General features: G+C 45.4%; 1 protein-coding gene across 1 annotated transcript in view; it reads right to left on the bottom strand.

Moving 5' to 3' along the window:
• Positions 1-302: 302 nt before the first annotated feature.
• UHRF1 (ubiquitin-like with PHD and ring finger domains 1) overlaps positions 303-11,507 on the bottom strand; it is a 12,064-nt gene continuing 859 nt past the window's right edge. The window contains 16 exon segments of the mRNA XM_010011792.1: positions 303-449; positions 1,274-1,411; positions 1,697-1,854; positions 1,976-2,087; positions 2,471-2,608; positions 2,708-2,870; positions 3,645-3,751; positions 4,603-4,707; positions 5,404-5,511; positions 5,599-5,722; positions 6,429-6,615; positions 6,792-6,898; positions 7,756-7,971; positions 8,382-8,554; positions 9,291-9,554; positions 10,964-11,000. Coding sequence (XP_010010094.1) covers positions 303-449; positions 1,274-1,411; positions 1,697-1,854; positions 1,976-2,087; positions 2,471-2,608; positions 2,708-2,870; positions 3,645-3,751; positions 4,603-4,707; positions 5,404-5,511; positions 5,599-5,722; positions 6,429-6,615; positions 6,792-6,898; positions 7,756-7,971; positions 8,382-8,554; positions 9,291-9,554; positions 10,964-11,000 — 2,284 coding nt within the window.

The following is an 11,507-nucleotide window of genomic DNA, read 5'->3' as shown; positions in this document are numbered from 1 at the left end:
CACTTGAAGTCCATTAAAAAATAAGCATCATCATTCTGTGCTGATGAGTGACAAGTTTGAGGGGGAGCAAAGAAAATCAAAAATGCAAAAGTTCAATATTTAGAACAAAAACAAAACCCACGAACATACAAAAGGATTTTCCTTGAACTTTATAGTTTGTTTTTTTTCCCAGGTAAGGAAGACTTTAAAACCTTTTCAGGGGTCCGGGAGAACACAGACTACTTGGTTTTCTTTTTAAATTAAGCTCATTGAAACCCCTTTAATAAGTTTGCACAAAAGAAAATGAGAAGTGCTTTACAGAATCACCGTCCATTGCCATATCCAGGGAAGAGCTGAGTGAGGATGGTCTGCAGTGTTTCATTCACGTGCATGGTGTAGTTTTTGCCAAGGTCGTAGCGACAGGCAGGACAACTGTACACGTCAGCTTTGAAGGATCGATCCAAACAATCCTGGTCCAGGACAAAATTGGTTAAGAGAGAGAGAAAAATGCAATTGAGCTTCATCTACAAAACCCCCCCTGGAGAGAAGGAGGTGAACCAGGATGGAGAAGTATAACCTAGTTCACCCAAGTACTGACAAGAGGTGAGAAAAGCCAAGTGATGTGTGGCTGGCAGCTGGAGAAAGAAGCTGCTTTATTACATGCATTTCAATGGAGCACCTCAGTCATGGACACAGGACTTGGGTATGTGTCAGAGAGAGCTGGTTCAATGACATTTCTAAAGATCAAGAATTCTCCTGCAGCTGTTAAAGACCCGTTGGAGCTTCTGCAAAAACACTTCACATCTGTCTTCAAAAGAGCGAAACAAAACCCCATATGCTCTGTCACACTGTGGCATTACTGAGCCCACAGAGCTCTCGTCATCTTTGAAAAGAATCAGAGTAGCAATACAACACTGGAACTTCCTTTACAGCAGACTTTTCCATGCAAAAGAGCCTTTGAAGGATGGTAAAATACTGGCACAGGTTGCACTGAGAGGTGGGGGATGCTCCATCCCTGGAGACATTCAAGGCTGGGCCACCTGGATTAGTTGAAGATGTCCCTGCTCGCCTTAGGGGCTGGATGAGTTTGGAAGGTCCCTTCCAACCCAAACTATTCACGATCCTAAATCATAAATAGTTTTCACACATAAGTCTGACTCCTACTAAAAGACTCACTACTGGCAAAAAACCCAACCCAGCCAACTCCCCCAGGCATCCCCATCTCTCTCACCACTAAACAAGTCAGCTCAAGGCTCAGCTCAACAGAACTCAACAGAAGAGTTCAACTGCTCACCTTGCACACGTTGTGCTGGCACACAGTTGTGACCGGCCGAAACACAACCTCCTGACAGCAGATACACAAGAAGGCCTCTTCCACTTTACTTAGGAATTTCTGTCAAGAGAACATTTGCATCAACTTATTGCCACCACCCTCTGAAAGATACAGCCCCACTTAACACAAGGGAGGGATTACTTTCATCACAGAAAGGTTTGCTACAAAGCTTATTAAGAAAAAAGCCACATTAAACAAGTTCTGATAACTGCCTGCTGACTGACCCGAAACAGTGCTTTAAAGTTACAACGTGGATGTCCACAGTAAAACCAACCCCAACTCTAGGTCTGCAGCTGTTTCTTTAAAGCAGCCAGAGGTTTGTGTCTAGGTACAACAGTTAGTTGTCACTTTATTTTGCGGGGAAAAGAGAAGCCCATGGCATACCGGTCCATCTTTCAGAGCTTCTAGTACTCCATTCCACAGCTTTTCATTGGCTTCATCACTTTTTATAAGAGATTTCTGCTGAGATGTCAGCTTGTATGGCTCAACTTTAGTTTTCTTTGGAGTCCCTGTAGGAGAGTTCATGAGTTTTTCCTCCCCACCTAAAAGAAAACACAACAATTTTTTAGACAACCAAACAAAAAGCAACCAGAAAAGAGTAACTAGGTAAAACCACACAAAAACCTGTAAGGCTTTCTATATCCACTTGCCTACTCCACAAACCTGCTGATTTCCTTTTCCTCTTTCCTTTCCCCGGGGTATCAAACTCATCATCTCCATTATTTTCCTTCTCCTTATCTTTGTTTGCAACAGCTTCCAGATACCCTTCAGGATACTACAGGAAAACAGAAAACAAAAAGCACCCAATGCAGCCACACCAGTTTAGACTCACAGATTGTTACAGGTCAGCAGAACAACCTCTGGGGAGCTGCTCCAGGGGTTCTCTGCTTAACAACTGATCCCAGCTCTTGCAAAGCACCTGGACTAGAGAAATTCTATAGGAAACAAACTCAGGAGTTTTGTCCATTTAGCTTCCTGATGTAAAAACCCCACAAACAACCCACAAGACTGAAAGCACTGCTTCCCCCTCAGTCTAAGGGTGGGCTGTCTCGATTCTTGCGCAAGGATCATCCTCAGTAAGAACCTATGATCAAAAAGTTCCTTCTATCCATCAAGTTCATTGCCCACGGTAACCCCCAGAATATTCCAAAAGACTACCTGCATGGTTAGGCCAAGCTTTTTCATCCTGTCCTTTCCCTCTTTGGTCCAAGGAGCAGGTTCTTCATCATCCCTCCTAAGTAAGTAACGCCACACTAAAAATCCAGATTTCCCTGTCTCAGGCCAGTATTTCACAACCTAAAAAAGTCAGAGTCAGGTCCATCATACGCTATAAAAACCCCTTGATAACCAACTTATCTTCCCCTAATTCAGTAGGCAAATTCAGCTCCTTCTTACCTTATAAATTCCATCATATCTGTTCCCTTCTACAGGAGCGTATTTACTGTGTTTGCCACCTTTCACGTTCCTCACCACTCGGACTGGCTTTCCAGCTCTCCAGTCCTTGGCTTCAGCTCCATTTTTATCATTGATGGGGGCACTGCAGTTCAGAGCCAGAGCTCTGGAAAAAAAAGTCCAGTCAGCTTAGGGGGTTTACCAGGCAGAACTCCTTAGAGTCAGAAGGAGGGGAAAGCAAAGCTCACATAATAAACCAGCTACCAAGAAGTAATAAACTTAATCATACGATTCTGCTCAGAGTAACACACTGATAGAGTCGAGTACAACTGTAAGAGTAGTAGTGTACTGGCATTGTGCTGAGCCACAGCAATGACTACCAAGAAACTGGAAGCTGCTGCCTCTTTGGAGATACAGAAAGAGCCTCTTCTGAATCTCTTCCAAGGAAAAAGGATGTAGGCACGCTTTTTGTAACACCTTCAAGTGCCTTCTATAACACTAAGGACTCTGAGAGACAGTAATTAAGCCTCCTGACTGAGGACCACATTTAAATATGCTGATTATTCATTACATTGCAACCTCCTCCATTCGAGTCCACACTTACTCGTAAGAGCAACAGTTCAGAACTACAAGTGACCAGTGGCTGCAAAGGTCTTCAGGAGACAGTAACTTCTACTCTAGTTTACTCCTCTGTTCCTTAAGTTCCAGTCAATATTAGATCTGAGACTAACACCATTTACAATCCTGTTTCATTTATAGTGCACTGTAAGAGGCATTTCCATCATGCAACTGATCTGCAGCCTAAGGAAAACAGCCGAAACCCAGTTCTCACAGCTTTCTCCACTTAGCCAATTCCTTTCGATACAAACAGGACAAACAGTTTTCCAGGTTGACAGAGTGCCAGCTCTGAGGTCGGAAATGGAGCACTAATGGCACTGACCTGTTCATGTTGGTGAGTTTTTGATCACAGGACTGTTCTGCTGTGCGTTTGTTCCCGGAAAGATCGCGCCCTCCGCTCCCTGTATATGTGAAGGAATTTCCATGATCCTGAAACGTACATGGATGGTTTCAACACATTCACAAAGACCATTCAATAAAAGCAGACGAGTCTTTTAATCAAGCAGCTTTAATGTGGTACTCTCAAAAAAGGGAAGATGCTTCCTCCCTTTAACTCCCAGGCTCGGTTAGTCTGTGATGCTCCCTCAGATTGTCAGAGAGGAGGCAGGGTGACAACTGTTGTGTTGTCACACACACAAACAGTGCCAAAAGAGCTCTGCCAAGAGAGCGGTATGCTGCTCGCACAGAACCAGCTTGGAAGTATAGGGGCACATTCCACATGATCATGTAACAGTGTAAGTGCTGAGGCACAAGTTACATGATCTTGCACTCAGAATTAAGACTTAGAATGGCTACAGAGATCTGTGGCTGTTTTACATGAGCTTTAGCTCTGGTCAGTGTAAGGGAGCACAGGCTTGTGATGCAGCAGTGTCTGCAAGAATGAGCAGCAGAGCCTGGCACAGCCTCTCAAGGGCTTGGTTTCACTGGCAGAACCAAGCCGTGTAATCAGAAGCAGGACTTTCGTCCCTGGTTTTGTTCTGAACGCTCCCCTGACACACAAAGATCCAGCAGAATATACCAGGAGACTGTTCAAGCTGTGGGTGCGAGAGAGACCCTGAGAACCCTTGGAATAAAACCTGACATAGAGATATTAAACTTAATTCCAGTGACCCCGTTTCTCAGGTTGGCACATATTACTGGATTGTGCTTTGCATTTGCTTAAGTATCATCAAGATGGGGAAGTGCCCAACAGAGAATGTAAAGACATCACTAAGGGCAAGTCTTTGTGTGAACAACAAGTTAGGTTGGTTCTCAGGCAAAAATAAGCAAGATTCACTTACTATGTCATCTTCATAGCCCCCTGCCAGAACCAAGGAATAGGCACCATCATTACTCCTGCCATGGATCCCTGCAACGTGGGGCCTGTGAACGCCGGATTCACTCACCTGCAAGGGAAATGTTTGCTTGGTCACTGCTGCCCACAGGCTACAGCCAGCACAGCTACCCACTGGTCTTGGAACCAAGTTAACTATCAGGACTACTGCAGATCTGGTTTGTATATGGTACAGGGTGAAAGCACATTCTCAGCACTGTAGTGAATTCAGAAGCTTGGATCTCGCTCCCTGAGACTGTTTAGTAAAAAAATTACAGAAATTTAAATTTATCGTAGATATTAAAATGAAATGTTTCTATGAGGGGATTAGTTTTGAAAGACTTCTAATAACTAACACTCGAAAACAGGATCTGGACAGGTCAGTGCTTTTTCTTCCCCACTTTTCTCACAGGATGAGAAAACCACCTTTTAATGTGGCTGGGTGTTTGAGAGAGACCCTTCCCAGGAGAACAAGTGGGAGATACCACACACCTCCAGGACAAACTATTGCAAACAGAGAGGTTTGGGTTAGGGTTTTTGAGTTACCAAAACCAAAAGCCACTAAAAATCCCAAACACACCCTTGTAATGCCTGGACAATGCAGCATTAGTTATGGAACACTTGAGCTACACAAAGCAAGAATTCTTTCCTTTCTGCACTTACACATCCAGCGACACACACTCCGAGATTAACTGTTTCAGGTTTCTCCTAAGAGCTGGATCGTTCCCATCTTCCCCTACAGTGCTCAAGCCAGGCTTTGGCTTCCTACCTGAACTCTGAACTTCCACATGGTGCCAACCGGAATGCCAGGAATTGGTCCATAGTGGTTCGAGGGGACAATGGTACATTCCTTTGTGCGACCGACACATGCCATGCCCTGTTCCAAGGAGCAAGACCCATCAGCCAAGAACGACAAGGAACTAACACACACTATTCTTCAAAAGAAAACAGCTTTTGAACTGACCTTGCCCCAGTCTCTCCGCGAGGATGAATTAGCAGATGCCATCTTTTGTTTCTTTTTACTGTCTTTTAATTTCTCTCCTGCTAAAACCACCTCACTTGCATCATTTCGACATTCAGGGCAATACCTAAAGTCACCAGTCAATGACAATTAACTAGTAGCAAAGCCTTCAATTGAAAGAGAATTTCCTCAAAACACACCGAGTTATGTTACAATTTTCCCCATGTGAAGCTAGGCAGGACACCAAAACAACTCTCCGTACAGGAATTACACTGGCATTAGCTAGTGTTCTACACAAGCTCCTAAGCCATTGCAGATACGTGGAAATCAGCTGTACCATAAAATTCTTGTATAAAATGCTGAAACAGGACAAGGAATAGAACAGTATATTTCACTACCTATATGTACAGATGTAGGGGTATTTCATTATCTATCTCTGCATGGATATCACCATGTATATTTCACATAAGAGTACGTATCACCAACCTAATATGGTGATGGAGCTGCAGGCTACCTGTAAGCAACCTATAAAAACCATTACACAAGTTAAGCCTCTTGGCATCAGGTTTGCAGTTTATAGGTAGCTCCACTTCTCTTTGACAGCTATAGAAATCCCAACACTAGGAAAAGAAGCTTGTCAGCCACTGGCTGAAAACATGCTCTGAATAAAGTGATGCTTGAGAAGAGCTATGAAGTCCTACCAAAAAACCCAGACACACACAAGCAGCTCTTCAGCTCTGCAGTCATGATACTGCCACCCAAGGGCAGCGTGAAGCCCTCACTTTCTGCTCCTAATCAGACAGTAATTGCACCACCACCCACAGAGAACTCACCAGTCCTCATCGTCCGGTATGCTGCTGAGGGGCGGGTTGAGGCAGTAGATGTGGAAAGCCATATCACACTCATCACACATGAGCTGTTTGTCTGGATCTTGTTTACCTCCACAGATATGGCAAGCACAGATTCTGCACGTCTTGTTCGGGTTGTCCTTGCAGGCTTTACACACAGGTCCATTCTGGCCTGTGAGCAGAAAGAAACCACAACTCCCTTCAGAAAGCACCAAGATAACACTGGCGACAGGCAAAGGTGTCACAACTACAGGTGTCCTGGAACCCTCAGACCTTTGATCCTCACACAGACAATCAGAATATCCCAAGGTAAGACTGGGACACACGAGAACCATGCAACAGACTCACGTTTCACTGGAGGAGCAGTAAGTGGACAAGCGCTGCCTGGTTCTTCTATTTTATAAATTTCATCCACTAATATAATTCTGCAGTCGTTCAAGGAATCACCAGCATCCCTGTAAGGAGAAGGTGAGGAGAGTATGAAAGATCAGACTGTGAAAGTACCGGAGTTCACAGCTGTGGAGGCTCCTCAGCAACGTGCATGATCTGGCTTTAGTCCTGTATCACACAAAACCTGGTACAGCACCGTGTGAGCTGGGCCAGTGGCGTGACAGCATCACCACGAGCCACACCATCCTCGTGCAATTAAAGTGTAACCCCTTTTGTCTTCATGAAAACTCCAGCACTTGTAGCATTCCAGTCAGCATTAGTGACTCTTCTGCCCCAAAAGTGTATTTCAGACTAGTTCTTCTATAGTTTAAAAGTCAAAAATCACTGTGGTGAGAGGAGAAAAGAGGAGCATTCTGGCAACCCTGTGAAAATTACTGAAAATTAAAAAGATATATACAGACACACACACACTTTGTTTCCCTAGAGTTTAGATCCCTTATATGTGGGCTCACTTTCTCCTTCAGGAGAGAACTGGAGTAATTTTTCATCATCTTTGTAAAGTGAGGGTTCAGTTGATAGCATCAAATCTAGCACAAAATAGTACACGGAAGTTTTTGTAAAGCCATTATATGGGTAGTTACCACAGCAAACAACTCTTTGCTCCCAGCAAATACAGGGCACTACACGACTCCACAGCTCACGTTGCTCATGCCCTGCTGCTCCCCAAAGAGCCAGATTCCTCCAGGAGCAGTGAGTTGGAAGTGCAGAACAAGGAAGTCAGTCGCTCAAAAGGACAGCCCAGCTTCTCACCTCCCCCAGCATCTCCATCACACCCTTTTCACTGCATCCCTTTTTTGACAGTCACTCACACTTAAAAGCTTAAGCAGAGAATTCAGTTTGTTCCACGTCACAATTTGCTTACCCAAGTAATATCTTTGCATTTATCTCCTTGATCATTTTCATTTCCCTTTTCTGCAGGATCTCTGCATCGTACCAAAACCCTCTCTCCTTTGGCTCGTCGGGGTTGTAGTTGACCATCACCACCTGCCCCACTTCCAGCTGGTGCCACTTCAAAATAGTCCGTGCACGAGCCCGTACATCATTGGAACTCAACTGTACAACTCCATTCTCTGGATAACTTGGAGCAGAAGGAGGGCAGGGAGGGACAGAGAAGGAAAATCAGATTCGAGATCACAGCTGATACAAGTGATCGATTTTATCCAGACAGATCGATTTATGAACTGATGCAACACACAAGAACATCATTAAGAACAAAATCTCCTTTTCCCACTCAGACACAGCCAGCATGGGGCAGTCTGGCTCTGCTGCTGTTGTATCCCACTTAGAACTTGGATAACAGCATTCCATATTTCTAAAAACATGATTCCAGCCCCCTGGAATTCCAGCTCTAAGACAAACTTACAGTTAACAGGGCTCAATTACTGCATCAGCCCAGTTCTGGTTTACCCTGTGGATCTCTACAATCAAATTTCCCATCAACATCATGATCCAAATGACTTTATTGGCCAAGAAGGTAACAAAACTCACTCTTCGTATTTCACATGATATATTACATCTTCTTCAGGAATGGCTCTTGGCTGGTCAGGGTCTGAGCAGCTCTCAGCTGCTGCACTTGCAGGTTTTTTTCTGCTTACATTTACAACCTGGGCTTCAAACCATGCCCCCATATTCATATCTCGAGCGTCGACCAGGTCATTGATCTACACAAAGCAAAGCACACAGCTCACCAAAATGGGCTTTCCAATTAAGCATTCATTTCCAAGTCTGTTAAAGATTCAATCATCCCAAGAACTTCATTATCCAGATATTTAACAGATCATCATAAAAATTAAGATTTCCTTCACCTTCCCAATCCCAATTGAAACAGTCTTCTCAGGTTAAGTCCCTAAGGCTAAATATCCAGTCTGCACCAACAGGAGCACAAGCAGGCTTCTTATCTAGCACAAAGCCCTATCAGGCAGCCTGTAACAGACTTCCAGTAGCCAGCTCATAGTCTGGGCAAAGGCATCACTAGATCTGTAACAAAATCCATTGAAACAGGCAAGTAAAAGGGTTCTGAACAGCTGCTTGAGATTTTTCTTTTGTTCCTTCAAGGAAGTTTCAGCTTTGACAAATGCAGTGACTCCAAGCAAAACGGATTCAGAGTTTTTAAATCAAAACAGGCACTCTGCATGCTTTTTATTTGAATCGAGTCATGTATTGTAGTTTTAGTTAAAAGGGTAACACGAAAAATGAAACATTCTGACCTACAGCGTGTGGCATTGAATGGTTTTGTGGCTTGGCTGGTATTTTTTTGTTTGGTGGTGGAAGGTTTAAGAAAACAAAAAACAGTACCCACAGAATGAGGGCAGAGAAGAGTTCCAGAAATTCCCAACTCCAGAGAACAATTCCCCTCCGGGTACAGTTCCCAGGAACCTCAGCTCTGTTACACCTCACCTTATAGAGGCCAAAGCCCGGGTCGGTCCAGTCGGGCTGTGCCGCCGTGCTGGGCTGTCCCTCCAATTCCAGGGCACCTTCCCCATTGTGAGAGCTTTTGTCAGATTCGCTCTGGCCCGAGCCACAGCCAGAGTCTGTGTCCGAGAGCTCCGGATCCTTTTCCTTACTAACAGCGGGAAGCACCGCGGGGCTTTGTCTCACCAGGAGTTGGACAATGTCGTTCAGGCCGACGCTGTAATCGAAAAGGGAGTGACCATCCTCCATCTGCAGGAGAGCAGCGAAACCAGCTGGTTATTCCAGTTCAGAGCCACCCGTCGCGCTGTGGCCGTCCCTACGGAGCACGTTGCTTTCGAACCCTGAGCAGTCAAGGAGCTGGGCATGAACTTCAGCACCACAGTTCCTTATGGGTTGTTATTCTTACCATAGAAATGTTCTTTCCTCAGCGGGCTCTGCAAGCCAGGAGAACAAGACTTCCACGCTGCGGTAGACTCACTACCCAGAGCAAGCCACAGCATTGTAGGAGATCTGAAAGGGTTTGTATCACATTCCCAAGATACCAGTTCTGGGAAGAAGAAGGACTTAAAAGAACTACAAATCCCCTCCGTTCCCTATCAGGATTTAAAGGTAATTCTGCACTACTTACTAACTCAAAAGGAAGTTCTTTATTCCTTAATTCAGACACATCGGAACATCAACTTGGACTAATCTTTATACTGGAATCACGTACGTTCCAGATGACAGTTACAGCATCGCTCTGTTAAACATGGGATTATGTAGGAGCCAAAGAGCTCATCACTTGCTTCTCTCTGGGCAAGCACACGAGTTTTCCACTGAACGTAAAATCAAGAGAGATTCAATTCAATCTGAAACTACCCCCTCACTTTTCAGCACAGCACGTCCTACTTTCACAGCCTCTCTAATGGCACCGGCATCGGCTGCAGATCCTTCCCCTGCAAAAAGTCCAGAGGAGCACGAGGCCTCTCAGTTACCTTCCCAGAACTCCATTTTAGAGTTAAACTGTAACCCTCGAGACCACAGCGCAGGCAGACGTTTAGACAAGCTTCACCACATATTTAAGGTCTGACTAAGAAATTATACAGGAAATGATCATCCCCTTCCAGCGCAAAGCACCAGAAAAAGCAATCCCCCGAGCTTTGTTCTCTATCGGGGGGAAACAGAGCAAAACCACAAAACTTTACCCTTCACAGGAATCACCGTGATAACTCGGTTCTGATTTATGGCTGTGGAACAATCCCTGGAAACCTGACTGGGCAGGAAGAGATCGGGGCTTTTTTGAGATGAAAACTCCTCGAGATACACAAGAACAAGCCAGAAACTGGTTGTTTCTCAGCAAAGAGACGGGGTCACCAAGACTTAGCACTAAACATGGTGTTGTTATCACCAAAGAGCACCAGAGGCAGCAGGTGCTGGCAGGGATGGAAAAGCCGAGCCCGGGCACAGGCCCCAAACCCGCGGGAGCCGGGAGAATGGGCTGGAAGAGGCGCCAGCAGCCACGGCCGCACCTCGAACAAAGGCCGTGGGTCTTTCCATGAGCAAGGCTTTTCCCATCATCATCTTAAAAGCTTCCCAAAGAAGAACTGGGAGATCTCGAACGGTTCAGGAGGGCGGGCAAAGCGCAGCGGGGAAGGATGCGTAAGGAAGGCTAAACCCACGGGGTTCTGTCGAAAACCACGCCTAAAGGAAGGACTCCTGGAAGTGCACAAAGAGGAATTGTCTTTGTAAGGCAAAGAACTTCCGCACCAAACCAAGTCATCACTTCTACTGAAAACCTGCTCATCTGCACAGGCTTCAGGGCAGCGCTGACATACCCTGGACCAACCCCCCCATCACTTCATCTACAGCCACAAACGGGCAATTACTGCACCCAGAACTACACTAATGCATCAGAAAAGAGGTGGCACAAGCCCTTCAGAGACGCTTCACGTTCCTACAAGCCTCAAACTACTACTGGTACCCAAGCTTGTTAGATTAAAGCTACTCTGGGTGTGTTTCCACATCCTCCAGTCACACCTGCTAATTCCAACCCACCACCAGCTCTAGTCACCCTAAAATGGAGGGAAAGGTGGGAAAAATGGACTAGAAGAGATTGTCTAATGCCACCCATCCCATGGGATTCGACTGCAGCCCAAAACAGCTGCTATATCTGCCATAAATGTCCCTGAACACCCAAGCACCAGCAGAGTTTCTTTAGTGTGA

Source organism: Nestor notabilis, unplaced genomic scaffold (genome assembly GCF_000696875.1).
Source record: "Nestor notabilis isolate BGI_N333 unplaced genomic scaffold, ASM69687v1 scaffold26423, whole genome shotgun sequence".
NCBI classification, from domain to species: domain Eukaryota; kingdom Metazoa; phylum Chordata; class Aves; order Psittaciformes; family Psittacidae; genus Nestor; species Nestor notabilis.
This window is presented reverse-complemented; position numbering and strand designations above follow the sequence as displayed.